The following is a 17,638-nucleotide window of genomic DNA, read 5'->3' as shown; positions in this document are numbered from 1 at the left end:
TCCTTGGACACAGGTCAATTAAGTCCAGACAGAAGAGAAAAAAATTCACACGTTTCCCAGAGGAGTTCTTGGCTGTTCAACTCCTTTAAAATTTCTGACACTGCAAGGGTTTACATCACAACATTGTTTATTATGTGACTTTTTACAATACAAACAAAAATACAGAAATGCAGTATATGAATACAGCTAAATGCGAAATGGTGACGTTTTCCTTGAGGCCATATTCCCATTTCTAGTAAAATAAAGAAAGACTGCACACAGGTAGAAACAGGTTGGTAGTTAACTCCACAATTTTGCCTAGAAATGACCTATAAATGCGTTTTCCTGCTACTTACCATAAAATGTAAAAAGGGAGTTAAAGGAAAGTTTTACTCACTGGTTCCTACCATATGAAAGAAGCTATACTCTATTTAGGAGGGCCAATATATGGAAAAATATCTAAATTAAATGTTATTACAAAAAATGAAGCAGTAATGAGATCCTTCTGGCTAAAGAAGTTACTAAATGAGAATAGCATATATTTAAAGAATCCAAAACATAAAAGGGTTGTTATAAAAAGCTTAGGTGCACTGTAAGCCTACAACTTTTGTTTTTCCATGTGTACTTTTAAACAATGGAAGTGTCAAAAATAGGGTCAACTGTGTTAGACTAAATTACATTATTGTATATGCTGCACTGAATGGAATTCTTGTATCAGAATAATAGAGAAGCATTGTTTGCATCATATTATGGCAATTTATCCTCACTAAAAACCGTCTCAAGTCCTTGCATTTTTTTTAATAACCTGTAAACCATCAAGCCACCAGAACATGATTGTACAACAGTAAAACGTTCTCTTTTGCATTAAAATGACATGTTTTAAAAAAAAAAAGGTACTTAGAGCTGTTATTTTTCCAAGTACACAACACCCTAGACAATTCAAGGCATCTCATTCTCCATCAAAATTAACAAAAAATTTGTCATGCTGTTAAATCCATTACTATGGATACAACTGGTGCAAAATTGGTCAAACGGATCCAACAAACACTGATGTCCAGGCTGGCATATTGGCAACTAATACATAACTGGTGGTCAAAATGATGCATTTAAAATATCTTCCCTTTCTTCTTATTCTTTTCCAAGGTTCTAGAATGATATTAAAAAAAAAAAAAAAAGGTTTGTTAAATAATGAATATATGTTCCTATTAAAAAAAATCACTTTATAATGTATATCTTTTAAAAGATGCACTTTATAAAGCCTTAGTTGTTGCAAATACAATGTACGGAAATTTATTATGTACACAGTGCTTGAGATCAAAGTCAGACTATGCATTTATCACTACATTTCCCCTTCCATGGACAGGGAGAATTAAATGCTTTCATTCTCCAAGCTTTAACTCTTCATGCCTCAGAAGTTTAACGTCATCCAGCTTTCATAGACACACACATTTTTTAGATAGCTCTAGTTATGTACGGACGCAGAGTTTTTGCAGATTAAAATCTGCCTTAGAAGCTAATATTCTGATATATGTCCAATTATAACTAAAAGCAGTTCAAGATTTTTCTTAGCTTTTAAGTGTCCCTTCCACAGCAGTCAAACACCACCGACCATTATTTACCACAGAAATTGCCTTTTAGCAGAGAGCTAGAGGACAATTACTGTGGACTGCAGGAAAAGGCTCTGGTTTACCTGGAAGAATTCTGTTGTTCCAAAATACGCTGCTGAGCCTCCCAGTTTGCTTTCTCATCCTCAAACTGGCGACGCTTTTCCTCTAATTCTTTGTGTTGTGCCTCCAAATTCTTTTTCATTTGCTCGTGGCGTCGCTGCAGCTATTGAAAAGTTAAGGACAGAGTCAGTAAGCACTGAAAACACAGCAACTTCTAAAGCTGTAGTAAGAAACATCAGCAACTATACCTAATAGCGTTTTATCTATACAGAAAATAATATTTATAACCGTGTATAATAATGTTTACATATTTGAGTACAGAAAGTAACAGACTAAAAACTCCCAGATTACAGGTATTGCCAATAACAGAAATTATATTAGCCCTATAGCCTCAGTTTACAGTTAACAGAAAACACCCCAGATGCTGCCAGTTATAAATAGGAGCTGTCAGCAGCTACATGTGGCAAAAAAAAGGAAATTCAGGAATACTTTGATGTTTGATGCAAATGTTAAGAAGCAAATTGCAGAGCATTTGAGTATTGGTATTACACAAATTAGCAGCACCTTCGACTCTGTGTGGTAAGAAAACCACCATCATTGATTTCCTCCTATAGTATTAACTATATTAAGGACCTATTTGGGAAAACATTATTAAGTGGATGAATTTATCCACTAAATAAATGAATCAGTATTATTGAAGTTAATTGTCTACACCATCAGTAATTACACAGTTCACAGTGTAAGAAGTCTCCTCTGTAAGCTGATGGGACAGACTGACAATCAAACGTGTTGTATGTGAGAACAGAGACACTGTCAGGAAAAGTGCTTCCTTTTGTGTGGGGTTACACATTTTTAAAACTAAATAAAACGCCCTCTTTCTTTATATTCTTTCAAAAGAGAGTTCCTTTCATAGATTTTTTAAAAATGCTTTATACTCAGTACTGTCTATTGCTTACATTAAGAGAAATGCAGCAGAAGTTAATGAAATCACAAATGGTGAAGAAAAAAAGAATTGTATAAACATTTAAAAACTGGCATCACAGAATGTACTCAGTCAAAAAGTCATGAGGTAGTACATGAAAAACAAAAACAAAGACTTCTGTTTGCTTGTTTTTCATTTAACAAGGAGAGCGTCGAGGCCAAACCATAAATGGGTTCAAAAGATTCAAGATAGAAAAGGAAAGATAAATCCAGTGATTAAGAATTCCTTCCTAGTATCTAACCTAAATCTCCCCTCTTCCAGTTTAAAGCCATTACCCCTTCTCCTCTTGCTGCAAGCCCTTGTAAAAAGTCCCTCCCAGCTTTCCTCTGGGCCCCCTTCAGGTACTGGAAGGCTACTGTAAGGTACTCCCCAAAGCCCAGAGGCCATGTTGCAAAGTTTTGGCAAAAAGAGCAACCTCTACACTCGTTCAGCCTCAAGCATTCTGGTGTTTAAGAAATGTTGATTACCTCAGCTTCAGAGTCCTTCAGTTTCTGAACTTTTTCTTTGACTTTCATCTCAAACACCTGTTCCATTTCCATTTCCATTTTTTTCATTTTGGCTACATGCTCCCTCCTTTCCTCCTCCATCTGTGCCAATGGACTCCTGCCATAAATCCAGAAGAAGATGTTAGCTAATAAGAATTTTTTTCCTGTCTGTTACATTAGGGCATCTGTGAAAAACAAGATAAAAATGCTGAAGATAAACAACATTGCTGTATGTACTGCTAGCTTAAATTTGATTTGCATTATTATATTAACTGTTAAGCTTTCCTCGAAAGCACATTTCATACAGTATCCTTTCCCCCCTCCCCACATTGGATTTACATTACATTTACATTAACAGAAACTCTTGACTTTCTATCTCTAGAAGAACCTGGTTAGGGGAAGGGAGGAAATAAAAGTTACAACAACAAAAAGCATCTTCCGAATGATCTTCAGGCATCTCTTTCTGTTCAAATATATACAAAAATTCATGAACAGTGTTCAGTGTTGCAGACAGTATAAGCGTTGCAGACAAAAAGTCTCATTTCCTCTCTAAGTCTTCACTGCTCAAAGTGAGCCTAACTGTAAGTTAACACTACATCTGTGTTGAATGCAGCAGTCACACTTCTGAAGAAATGGTAACTTCAAAAAAATCCCAAAGGTTCAGGCAACTGCACATCAGTCTTTCATGAAAGCATTAGTTGGAAGATGTTCCTTAGAACTCTATTAACAAGCATAACATCTAAAAATAAATATGCAGTAGTTTTAATTTCACTATGCACTTTATGGTAACTAATTTTCTCAATTTCATTGAACTCTTGAAGTTGAATATGCCTGCTATCTATGTTATAGTGAAACAGGTTTTAAATAGCAAGCTTCACTTTAAACACCCAATAAAACAGGATTATTTTGATCTAGCGATTATTGCTACATACAGTCCTGCAAGACTTTTCTACAGTTCAACAAGGGACACTCAAAACAAATTACTGGCCCCTTGTTCAGTTCTGAGTTTGTGACTCTGAAAAATCAACAACATTTTAACTTATTGTGTTGGTAGAAATGAAGAGTTGAATTTATAGGGAACCATTCCAGTCAGCCAGCAGAGGGTAGCTACTGGGAAAGCTTCTCAGACCAGCAAATTGTGGAGGTGGTAAGCCTAAGCCTTATTTAAAAAAAAATAAAATTCCTTCCAATTCTTAGAAAAAACCCCAAACCAAACAACAGAAACCCTATTTGGATTTAATTCATGTAGATAAAGCATTCTAAAAGGAGAATGAATTTACCAACTTTCAGTAATGACTGAAACATAATTAACAACCTCTATTTTGATTCTGAATTTGCCACTAAAAGAATGGAGGTTTTATAACAAACAGATCTGTTTTGACAACTAATATCTCCTTTTATCCTTACTGCTTGTCCATTTTCAACAACTACCCATACAGTGAATGTAATCAATGTCATGTGAACTCAAGGCCATGAGAATTTCTTCTTCAAATACCACTATCTTCAAGTGTGCCTTAAAGTGACAGTTTGGGAGTGGCAAGGAGGAAGAAAATGGCATTTCCATGAAAAAAATAAAAGTGAATCTGAACAGTTGTAAATTGAATTGGTGAGTAAAATGCTGTCTAGCATGTGGAATTGAAACTGATCCTCAAGTGTTTAGCCACTGGCTTTTAGCCATTTAAAAAGCCAAGTGCTAGCAACTTTTGTCAAGGAGAAAAAAAAAATCAGTTAAACACAGGTGAAGCACAATAATACACAAAAATAAGAAGAAAGTTAAAGAAGAGGTGAGTAGCAGTACTTGTAGAAGCTAACCAGCTGTCTAAACAAAACCATTTTCTTGTTACCTTTTAGAAGTGTAAAGTTCTCAAATGTATCTGCTCTCCAAAAAATACCTGAGGAGTCATTGCTGTGGTTTCTACAGACTTGGAAGGGGAGCAGAACCATCCTTCTATTGACAACCTAATAATCTAATGGGGATGTAACCTGAGCCGTATTTGAGAAAGTGATAATAATCAGTCTGCACAGAAAACTTCATAATCAAGTGAGCACCTACAGCTGAGAACTTTACAACACAGGTCACAACTGGTTTTGTTATGTCTTAAGTATGTGATGTGGGTAAACTATACAAGTGACTCAAGGAAAAAAAAAAAAATGAGATGAAAAAAAACCCCAAAACACTGAACGAAGATGTAAAACATTCAACTGATTTAACAGGATGTATCTGAAAACAGCCCTGTAAAATAATCTGCAAAAATGAAAAATTATTCTAGACATGTGCAAAGTGGAACCTCTGCAAGCCAGTAATAAAATAAAACCATGGCCAGGAAAGATTGAAGTAAATAATTCCCTAATACAATGGAAAGTTGTAAATTTACAGGTAAGGATGAAAATTCCACTAATTCCATCTAAATAAACATGATGGAGCTACAGATAGAAACTGGGGGAATTCTGTAATTTATGCACTTCTACTCATTGTTGAAATTTGACCAAATTTGTCTTGAGGCTTAGCCAAGAGGTTTCTAAAAAGGATGGGGTTTTACAGAGAAATTTGTCACCGAAAGTATTTATAACTTCCTAAAGTTTACATTAGCATAGCTTTAGAACATCAACAACAAAAAAACCCAAAACACTAGGGGGAAAAAAAAACCAACAACAATGCCAAGAATTGGATAACAGGAAATTGTTTTAAATTTGAAACATTAAACAGTGAAACCCTTTTTGTGTTTAAAGAATTTTTGTCTTTAAGTTTTTTGGAAAAATTTAAATGACCACTTACATGCCTTCAACTGTGTCAAATCTAAAAAACAAAAAATACAGAGGCTTAGCTTAGCATGCTTAAATAAAACCACAAAACCAAAAAGCAATAATTTAAAAAAGTAAGCTCATTATTAATAGATTCCTAAAGCTAATTATATGCTCCCCCAAAAGCAAGTTTTTCACAGTAAAAGGAAAGACTGTTAGTTAAAGCTTGTTATATTTATTTCAAATTCAGTTAGTAAATCACTACACCATGTAAATACTAATGCAGGTTTCATGTGCGAATAATTTCAGGAATAGTTTCCCCAAAATATGCATGCTTTGAAAGCAATTTTAAGTATTTTAGCAATGTGAAAAAAACCCAAACCACTCTCTAAACAAGTCTTCGGAAACCAATGCTATATCAAACCTTATCTCTTCATTTAAAAATTGTAACCCAGTAAAGGACATCATATTGAAAACCCACGAATGTGCCTGTGCTACAAAAAGAGCACTCAACTTCAATGGCCAGCAGAGGTCTCACCGGCGGGTGCCTTCAGCTCTGAAGAAGGTTTGGTCACCTCCAGAGAGGACAATGCTCAACTCCGAGCATGCCCGTGTGTTGTTAGCACTTCACTAATAATACTACAGGAGGGTGAAAAAAGTCTGAAAACAAGATTCTGATATTAAGTTCCACCATATAGTAAGATGGGCTTAATAATATCAGAACAATTTCACAGAATTCACTAAGAATATAGGCAAAAGGAGTTAGAAGTAGCCCAAGCTCAGCAGTTAGAAGGACCTATGCATTGTGTATTTTGCTACCTACCCTGTGTGACAGGTTGTTGAACAGATCAGGAGATGGCTAAAGCTCATCTTTACAGTGTACAATACGACTTTCAGTAAAATAAAGTTTAGCACATGTGTGAAATTACAATTATAAGACAGCTTGAAGAGACAAGATATCCATATATATGAAGATTACCCTTGATGTTTTGTTTTTTTTTAATGGATGGAATGATGTTGAAAATTTGAAGAAATCAGACACTAAACCTAAAACACAAAAAAGCTATAAAATAATGGAAAATACATGCTTTGGATTGCTCTTAGGTCAATGAGCCACTCATAGAACAGTCAGAATTTCACCAAATCAAATGAGACAAACGAGAAAGAAAATGATCAACTGGAAAGAAGAAACTGCTTCAGTTCATCTGCACAGTATTATTAAAACTTGTAGCACATAATTATATTTGTTTTCACATTTGCATTTGTTTTTTTCAAAGAAAAATCTCACCAGTTGCATGAAAAACAAAATCTGCTAAGATCATAAAAGTACAGCTGCTTCAAAGATATGAAGGTCAATCAGTCTCCAACAGCTGCCAGTAGGAGATACTATTGGAAAAATACAAGAACCACTGCATGTAAATTTCCTCTTACACATATGCTCCCACATTACAAAGCAGCAGTTTAGGAGTTTCCAGAGGCAGAGGTTGTATCTATAATACCACCAGATAGCATCAGAGCACATCTCCATTCTCATATAGAGATACGGGATCCCATGAAAGAATCAGATTTCCAGAGGACAAGTCAAATATTGCTTCACTTTGAGACACAGACACTTCTTTCAAAAGGCAAGCAGGCCACCATACAATTCCCAAGGGGATGCAGAGATAAACTGCTAATACCTGTTCTTCCCTCTTTCAATTAATTTCCAGGAGGACATGTGGTTAATCAGGAGAATTCTTTCTATGCTCCTTCAACTATTCAAGATTCAAAACTACGAAAACACACTGAAGCCAAAAAAGCTTAAGAAAAAAAAAGCTGCAACTCAACATATGGATAAAGGATAGCATCAGCTGCTTCATAACCAGAATACGCATTAAATAATTTTATTTACTTGCTTAGTTACCCTTTGTTTGGAGGAACAAACTAAGGAGAGGTTCAAATTATTTCTTGCAAGTTTGTAATAGACTTTGCCATCTTTCAAATGGCTGAATCAAACAAACTGCAGTAACCTATTTCTTCTCTTGAAAAAAGAAAACCTGATAGCTAAAATCACCAGCTGTATATATTCACCTCCAAGCTGCAGTACTGCAGTGTTCTGAGCAACAGATTACTTATGGAGAAAATTGTTCCAGAAGGCACTTTTACCTAGAAATAAATATTCAGGTGGGGCAGCAGTGACCTGAGATGGCCAGAGATGCATAAGTAAGCATGCTTCAGAAAGCAGAGTACTTCAGACCCTCCTAACATAAACCCTAGCTAAAAAGGAAACCTTGACAATGCTATCAACTGACTGGGGCTAATGGAAAACATGAAAACAGTTTTGAAATCTGGTATATGCATTTATGCAAAAATGCATTTTGTTATGGTTGAAACAAGGGAATAAAAAGTAAACTTTAAAAATCACTGTTATTCTTTAAAAAAAAATGCAGAATAACCAATCCTTACTTGAAGTAAGCAGGTGCAGACTAAAAGGCAATTAAGCAAGCACAAAACAAGAAGTGGTGAAACTTACAACCAAAAATTAAGATAATTCTAAATCCAAGGGAAACACAGTAAGATTTGGAAAAGGATAAAAAAATAGTATTAAATAACCAAAAAGACCAAAATCAAAACATCTTCCTCCAATATCCAAAATGGCAATGAAAAAGTTTCACTTTTCAGTACAGTAAAAGCAAACAATAGTACAGTAAAAAGTATAGTAATAGCAAGTTAAGTCCTTGGGGAAACCCAGTATCTTCTATTCTATGCTACTATTAATACTCTTATCACCTTCGCAAAGAGAAAGCTGGCTCAAGTTCCTGCACTCAAGCACATTTTCTTCTCTGATGTGCCAACCTGCACCATTTTCTTCTCAAATGTGCAAACTACCTTACATGCCCTCCAACCCATTTTTTCCACACTGACTCATTTAGCAATTTTGGTTCTTAAAACTCCTCCTCTGCTTACCATTCATCACTGTACTGTTACAAGAGTAAGCTTGAGAAATATTTCTGACATACTTGCCATATGCACTCAGAAGCCTTGAGATAAGAATCAAAGAATATCATGGCAAGAAACATGACAGTGAGAAAAAGTAATCACTGTCTTATGGATACACATTTGATTTAAGACTTGACATCACTGCAAACTTTATCTACATTCAAGTACACTTTTGAAGAGCTGATACAACCGACATACTATTCTGTTCATGTAGGCTCACATTAGATGAACTAAATCATGCTCACTTAAATCCCTCTCTCAGAGCCACATTTGAAGCATTAAGATAGTGTAGAATAGATGCTCCTCTAGTGAGGATGGGAATAGTAGATATTTCCAACTAAATTCAGGGACCTTTTTCAGGAAGAACAGCTGTAATTTGATATAGCTGAACAGAACATTACCCTATATTTTGGCTGAGAAATTTGTATTAAAATAAAAATTTACAAATAAGAGTATCACTAATTAGTAATAATTTAATCACTAATTATTGTTGATACAGTTGATAAATGCAGAGCCAGAAAATACTTCAATTTAAGACTGTAGCTGTTCTCAAACAGCATTTCACAATGCATAATACAGTAGAGCCTACTTTTAAATATGCCAGTAATTTCCTCAGGTTGGCAAACAACTTGCTGTCAGAGGCAATTAAAATTACATATTAGGGGTAAGAAAAACAAAAACCAAAAAACCTGCATTGCAGCTCTCCTCTCCGAGTAATTTCCCTGCCATGCTAAACAACAATGGAAGTAGCCAGGGCTGCATTTCAAAGCTGACAGTTGTGGGATTGGATTTTCAAAGTTTCTAAACAAATATTAACCCAGTCTTCTCAAAAACATCCCTGGCACTGGAGTATTGAGTGTTCATGCCAAAAGAAATAATAATCCCAAAAGCAGTATACAAACCAAAACAAACACTAATGCACAAAACATTGCAATAAGTACCAGTGAAATAAAATTTAAGAGACAGAAATAGTAAATGTAAGGATTTCTCTTCAGAACTGAATCTAACCAAGACCCAGTTATTTGACATGTTCAGTTAAACTACTGTAAACATTAGAGAAACAGAAAAACAAATTCTAGAGTAGATGAGAAGTACACAGTGTTCAGACCAGAACAGGGTGAAGAGGCAACTGACTGGAGAATAAATACAAAACCACTGGCATGCCAAAACACCCCAAACCAAAAATCTCACCACACATACCACCAAACAAGTAAAACAAACAAACAAAAGGAGAAAAAGAAAAGTGCAATACCACCTGAAGAGGAACTTACTTTGTTAGCTGCCCTTTATTTTTGTTGTTGTCAACACCATTGTATGTAACAGCTGCCAGTTTTCTGCTTCTGTAGTTCTCATAATGTACATTGTTAGTGACATCCTTCAGGTCCTGCATATGAGTTCTGTCAATAAGTGTAATTTATCAGCTTAGCACACAAATACAAAATACTACCTGAAAAATCCATGTTAATTTTGCAGAACGGTTTATATTATATCCCTCCCTTAATGTCCTATTCCCCACAATGTTGTCATTCTTCCATTTAAATTAGAGCTGTCAAGACAGCCAAGTCACAAAAATACCAGGTTATTTTCCACTGAACTATCTCAAGTTTTCAGTATCCGAAACATTAACGTACAGGACCAATCTCTGGATAAAACTGCCAGTATTTGGAGAACATACACAAAAATTGTGTATTACTACTGTAGTAGATGTAACAAAGGGTGTCAGGCAAGAAACAACAAGCAAGCCAAACTTCCTAGCTTTTGTCTTTTAAGTTTGCTAAAAGCTAAATGTAAAGTTCAAGATCAAACCATTAGTTTCCTTTACTAATTTGCCGTTGTCAGCTTGCAGAAAAAAAGCAAAGCTTAAAAATCCAACTAACAGTTGTTACAGCAGAGGTCACTGAAGTGCTATGAAGACTCTGTGCCTAACACAACAGAACACAGGCAGTCTTGCTTCAGGCAACTGCAGCACTGAATATTTTAAAAATTGCCTATAGGTCCCTATGGTTTTAAGAACAAGTAATCAGAAAGTAAGGGCAACTATTGAAAAAATCATTACCACCACCACATGCTACATGTGTGGTTAAACAAGATTTCATGAAGTATAAGATACTGCTTACAATTAAAACTAATAGTGATTACTATGTACTCCCTAGATTAAATCCTTTTTTCTCCAATATATTACTTTCCAATCTTTCAGATATATTAGGAGAACTTAATATTACCTACGAGACTTACCTTATCAACATGTTCCTCAGAATTGTGAAGTCACAGTGTTCACCGTTTTCAACTGTAGAAAGAGGAACATTTTTGTTGAGACATCAACCAAAACGTGTGCCTTACACAGAGGTCAGGCTTTTAGATGTCAATAATTTCCTACATTCATTTGAACAACAGATCACTTCCAGTCCTTCCTTCCTCAACAGTGTATGTATTAATAGCAGGAGAGCATTAATGATATAACTGTATCAATCTATTTTACCAGCAAACTTCCTATGCTTGCCCAAGAAATACTGCCAAACTATACTCCGAGTCAGTACAGAAGAATAAGCTATTCCAACAGAAACACAGTTTTTCCCATTTAACTAACTTTCTGATCCTTTGGAGACCCTGCCAGCATAGTTGTATAACTAAGGATCAGACACTAAGCAAAGACCTGAGCCTAGATCCAGCTATATCCAAAACCTTCAAAAGACAAACAATGCAATCTATTTCTCCCTGCCTCACAAAATGAGTTGCAAAGATCTTAATTTTAATGTGGTTTTAGTTCTTTATTAACTAAGCAAAGGAAGATGATATATTTAATTGGATGCAAATACCTACAGTTCAAAAGAGAGAGTTGGCAGCTGTCATTAGATGCCATCCACTGCAGCTGTGCCTATCATCCTGTTATCGTACAGGAGGCTGATGCTGTGACTGGCATTTCCCTGATAGATGTTGAAATGACACTAGAGAAAAATGCACAAACCAGAATGCTCTGGTGTGCAGAGAGAGAAGGCAACAAACAAAGCTCTTGGTGCATACAAAAGAAATGCAAGGAGGTAGGTTTCAGTGTGCCCCTGAAGCAATGACGAACACTTTCATAGGAAGGAAGAAAAAACAGGATGAAGGAATTAAAATAACTCAGGTAAGTTCAGTGAATCCTACAGAAGAATGAGGCACAAAGCCTCTTCATGTGTTCATTTTATGTTTGCACTCCTGCATTAATTTATTCCATTGTTTTTCCACAAACTACTAAGTTCTGTTCAGGTAATACCTGAAGTCAAACTCCCCAAGAAACATAATTTCTAGGTATTCTGTCTGTAGCTGACAGAATAAAGGACACTTACAAGAGTAGCTATAGTTCTTCCCTTCCCAAAGTTATACAAGCACATGAGTATGAAACATTTACCAAGTTTATTTTAAAACTGAGAAAAGCAGCACCATTTTGTACATCTCTAAATGCTAATAGAAGAGCCTTCAAATAAAGCTTGATCCTCTCTGGTGCAGCTGCTTTTCTTTCTGCCAAACCTCATTTCCTGCCAGACAGGCACTTCAAAGTGCTGTAGTATTTCTCTTTAAAGTATTGGTCCATACTGATTTATGGTTGGGTTTTTTTTGGTCTATTTTACACTGCATCAAATGTACAGTCCATTGCCCTCAGAAGGCAGAAATAGTGAGGGGAAAAAATATCTTCTCTTTCTTCAATACATGCACACTACAAAGAAAAGTCTTCAACTATCATGAAAAAACAGTTTAATATTGACTTTTTTCACTAATGCAGCATGGAGCAAGTTTTATTTTTCTTGTGCCACTTGAAGTAAGTGAACAGCTTTAAAGCACATGCCAGAAGAACATAGAGGCCTTAAGATAATTGTAACAGCAGAAAGTAAGTTTTGAATTAATTTAAAACAAATCAACAGAAAGAACTATCAAAAGTATTAAATTATGAGGTATCTTCCTGTTGCTACACCCCAACAATAAAGACTCAGACGTTTTGGGAAAAAACCCAAAAAAACAAGCTTTCCAGAAACTTAAAATCTAATTTATGCTAGTCAAACTGATTAAAGTTAAGATTTATAATGTAAATACTCTAGAAAGGGGAAAAAAAAGAAATAGTTTTTATGTGAAAAATAAGAATGCTAGCAAAAAGTTGTATTTAAGCCTAATCATAAACTGCAGTTACTTCAGATTTCACTGCTCCTCAGTGAGGCTTTAAAAGGAATCTGCTTGCAAAGTTACATGTTGCTGAACCTTTACCTTGTTCCAAGACTGTCAAAATGATAAAACGGTATTTGATATATTTCCAGACCAAAGTACATTCAAGTTTAGCATTTCAAAAATTTCAAATACAGACTAATAATTTTTAAACGGATAAAATTAATGAGAAAGCCTTACCTTCTGCAACACCCCATGGGTACTGCCTTCCTCTAACTCTCTTGCCATTGACTTCAATGATCGTATTACTACCTACCACAGCAAGAGGTAAACGGTCCTACGAGATAAAGCATTTGCTTTAAAAACTAAACTTTCTACTGCCAAAAGATACTGAAAGCATGCCCAAGTTTACACTTGATGTAAGCTAGTTTGAGTAAGCTGCATTGCAGTGTTACCGCACCAAAGTGTAAGAATAGTTATGTTTATTGACCTCTGTAGTTTAATGACATGCATACACCCTCCCCCCCATTGAAATTCCTTACACTGCTGTTTTCTGTAAATTTAGTTAAGAAACAGACATTACTGTTACTAAGTAGGCTAAGCAACAGGCAAATAATTTCCTATTTATCAACTTCACAGTAATTATTTATCAATTCATATTCCCACTGGCTACAAGGACTGTTACTTTGACTGGATCTTGTATCCAGTTTTCAAAGGGTTTGCCAAAGAACTACTTTATGTTTCTGTTTTCAGCTGAACCTAAGATCTTTCCAGTGTAACAAGAAACAAAGGAGCCAAGAGCAGCCTCAAGTAGCTGAAAGGAACAGTGTACAAAGCTAAGTATTTTGGACTGTTGTCCTTGCTTTTATTCTGCTCTTCTTTCAGGCTTACTCATATCCTATCAGAGTGGTTCGAGTTGGAAGGGATCTTAAAGATAATACAGTCATAACCCCCCTGCATAGTCCCTGAATATCTTCCATTTCTGCTATTTCTTTTCTATCACAGGTGACTCCCACATTAACAAAAAAACGTAAAAGCTATTACAAGCTGTTAAAGCTACTGAACAAACAGAAGCAAGGCTCCAGAAACATATACAAGATCAACTTTAGCATAAAAGAACAAACTCAAAAAACCAAGAAAACCAAGAAAATTAAGAAAAAGCCTTTCAACAGTCTGGCAGCCCTTTTGATTTTCTTTAGTCATTCATCTCCATTAAGGTTTCAGTGTATCAATTACTTAGGCAGCTATTAACTACAATGCCCACACTTTGTGCCACTGCACAGCTCTGTCTGAAAGACAACCCTTGCCTCCTTCAAAGCTCACAAACAGAAGGTGGTTGGTGGGTAAAAGTCAAATAGAAATGAAATTTTTAAAAGTCATCTTTAGGAATTTATTAATGAGTATGTAATCTAGTGCTCTCATTCTGAATTTTAGCCGTTTTTCGCTCTCTACCCTCCCCTCCCAGTAAGCAGCTTATGAAAGAAAATTCTTTACCTTTATCTTTTTAACAATCTTATTTTCTTCTTCATCATCTGTTTCTGGAAATTCATATATTTTAATTTTGTGTTCTTGGATTTCTTTCATTATCTAAAACAAAAAGTATGTTAGTTGTTTCAGAAATTCAGACCTGGTAATAACTCAATTTACTTCCTGCTGCAATCAGATTTTCCCTCCTTCTGTTTATTTATAAGTTCTTTGCACGTTAAGGTGACTAAGTTACAGCATAAACCTTGCATTTATTTAACACCATCAGGTGATCCCAGTAGTGTTGGAATCAGCTCTGCTTAGTCAGGAGAAGACAGGATCAAATCCACAGCCACAAAGTTAACAGAATACTGTCTATCAATGCAAGATAGCAAAAGTAAATGGCTGTTTGCTAAACCAGGCAAACAGAGATTTACACTAATCCAACTCTACTTGCACATGCAAAAACTAATACAATACAGCTTAAATTCTCAGACTAGTCTAGCAATTGAATACTTGAAAAAAAACTGGAATAGATAACTGCAGGCATACTTCAGCCTTCTGAATTCCTACAGTAGCTACTGCTGTCACTCCTTTTCTGTTTCTAGCTCACCTGAAAATCAGTTGCTTGAAGCAGGAGCACCTGCCTGATTTAATACATCTCGTGACGGATGGACTGACTCTACCAGTTAGTTGTATTAAAAAGTATTTGTAAGCACTAATGAAAATGCAAGAATAAGTGACAGTGCCATCAAAAATGACTGTAGTCTTGCTGCCCAGATTGTCTGAAGGGTAGTTAGTTATAAAAACAAGTTGATTAGTTTTCCAGAATTTTAGAACAGAAAAACACTGGACCATTTAACTGACAGCTACGCTGCAGAGCCCTGGGCAATATTTCTGGTTCATAGGTTTGCAGTCTTTTAAGAACCTAGTTTCCACTTCATGAAAGGACTTATTTTCAAAGTTTGATTTGTGAAAGTGTCTACTATTTAACATCAACTCATTGATAAAGCTGCTTAGATGTGAAGTATTCTACAATTTTAACTTCTTCATCAAAAATAATCCCATGAAATGCAACCAAAACAGACTTCAGGTCTACAGCACCTTGCTTAATTTGCTCAGAAGTACAAAGCATCCTTTAATTTTTAGTCCTAAATCAAGAGCTTTGCACACAGCATTTCCTTATGCCAGCTCATTTTCAGAACTTCTTTTATTCTTAACTAGTACTGAACATAGTTCAATAAAACAAACTTTATGCTTTGTCTTTTCCTGGTCTGGGTCCTCCTTATCCTAATACAATCCATGTTCTACTCTGATCATGTAGTTGAAATAAAACATAAACCACTTGGAGACATTCATATCAAATTTAATCAACAAGCACAAATAAATCGTATCAGTTATATCAATGTCAAAATTATCTTATGATCTTTAAAATGCATTACCATAGCCCATGGCTGAGTAACAGGCATACCGATTCTCATCTAATACCTAAGGCATCTTTAATATAGTTAATCAATATGACAGTGAATATCACAATACAATCAGTAACAGTGTAATAGTGTTAAATATATTTCTTTTTAAAAAGACTACAACAAAACCAAAACCACGTCTGTTAGGCACCTAAATCTTGAAAGCTCCTTTCCTCCCTCAGTGATTTTTATCTCAGCAGTGAATTATTTCCCTTGCCAAGAAACATACTACACTTGAAACCTCTTCCCCTGAGGATAGATAAAAGGTTATTTCACCAAGAAACATAATTAAATCTAGAGATATAAATTACTCAGCTTTGCTGTCTCGAGTCATTGCTTCAGGGTTCAAACTCTGCATATAAGTTAAATCTCACCATTTCCATGGGTGAGGCATATAAGTTAAATCTCACCATTTCCATGGGGACCAACTTACTAAATTATCCCATGTTGTAAATATTTATCTTTCAACTCACCTGTTTTTTAAACTGTTGGCATTCCTCAGGTGTAAGTGTGTCTGCTTTGGCAATAAGTGGAATGATATTCACTTTTTCATGCAGGCGCTTCATAAACTCTATATCCAAAGGCTTAAGCCTGAAAAACAGCATTAGAGCTTTGCCATTTATATTAATTAAACAAGATTGTACAACTTATACAATAATGCAGAGATTATTCAAGATTTGTCCTGAAAACTATTCTGAAGACACCAACTTATGAGTGATAGATGTTTGAATGAAATTCAAAAGGCTACCTGCAACTGTTACAGGAAATCCCTTAGCTTTGTATAACACCAGAGGAGTAAGTCATAAGTTAATGTTACAAGTAGCCATGAGACTTCTGCTAGCTAAAATTACTGTCATTTAAGCATGTGATAAGAACAATTCTATGAAGGTAGTAAAGCTCATGTCATTAGCTGGAAGATAGCACCATATCAAGCCTGACTCATGAATCATGCTCTGTTCATTTGCATGCCTCTTCCTGAGAGTGGGCTGTGGTGTTTACTTCTTTGTATTTATTAGTTTCCTGAAGACCCTTACCTCTATATCAAAGTAAAAATATCTCATCTATAAATTGCTGTGTATAAAAAAAAACAGTACAAAAGAGGATGACAATGACACAAAATCCACCATATGGGTACATAAAAAAACATTGAAGTGGGTCAATATTTCCTGCCTGCTAAAGTAAAGCTACAGAATTATAGCAAGTTTAGTCAGGCTTAAAGGATTCACTTACAGGATTTAACAAGATTATTTCTCATATAAAATAAATTAGGATTAAGAACATTAAAAACCAGACCCATTTGGTACTCAAATTTAGCTTCTTCTCCAAGCCATATGCACACACATATAAAAGAATAAAGAAAATGTTAAAGAATGTTAACTTCAATTTAACATTTTTACTTGTCACCGAAATTCTAAGCTTCTCAATGTGCTTCTATTAAAATGCAAACATTATCCCATGTATAGATTAATGAGCACTGGTTTGGCTACCCATTCACCTTAAAACACTTCCTTTCTCCTCAATTCTAAAAGCTACCTATGGCAACACTAGGTTGCAGGGCAGTTGCCAAAGCAAAGTAGTTCACAAGCACAGCAGTGCTCTCCTCGAGGTCTTGATTTTGAAGTGGAGACTGAGGCAGGAAGCCTTTACATAAAAGATCCTACAGCTGCAGAAAGAGGCTGCAATTCATTATCAGTCTATTGACGCACCTGGAAGGCTCCTCCTACCCCTTCACTCTTT

At 35.4% G+C, this 17,638-nt stretch overlaps 1 protein-coding gene across 1 annotated transcript in view; it reads right to left on the bottom strand.

The window, feature by feature from the left end:
* Positions 1–109: 109 nt before the first annotated feature.
* The window catches only part of SEPT7 (septin 7), a 65,052-nt gene continuing 47,523 nt past the window's right edge, over positions 110–17,638 (bottom strand). Inside the window, exons 6-13 of the mRNA XM_010004361.1 lie at positions 16,375–16,492; positions 14,463–14,555; positions 13,209–13,305; positions 11,070–11,121; positions 10,106–10,231; positions 3,096–3,231; positions 1,670–1,809; positions 110–1,125 (exon numbers count right to left, since the gene is read on the bottom strand). Of these exons, the coding sequence (XP_010002663.1) occupies positions 1,086–1,125; positions 1,670–1,809; positions 3,096–3,231; positions 10,106–10,231; positions 11,070–11,121; positions 13,209–13,305; positions 14,463–14,555; positions 16,375–16,492 (802 nt within the window). The 3' untranslated portion in view covers positions 110–1,085. The remainder of the gene's footprint in view (positions 1,126–1,669; positions 1,810–3,095; positions 3,232–10,105; positions 10,232–11,069; positions 11,122–13,208; positions 13,306–14,462; positions 14,556–16,374; positions 16,493–17,638) is intronic.

The sequence above is a fragment of the Chaetura pelagica genome, unplaced genomic scaffold (assembly GCF_000747805.2).
Source record: "Chaetura pelagica isolate M959 unplaced genomic scaffold, ChaPel_1.0 scaffold319, whole genome shotgun sequence".
Classification (NCBI taxonomy): Eukaryota; Metazoa; Chordata; class Aves; order Apodiformes; family Apodidae; genus Chaetura; species Chaetura pelagica.
The sequence above is the reverse complement of the archived record's forward strand: the minus strand, read 5'-3'. Positions and strand labels throughout refer to the sequence as shown.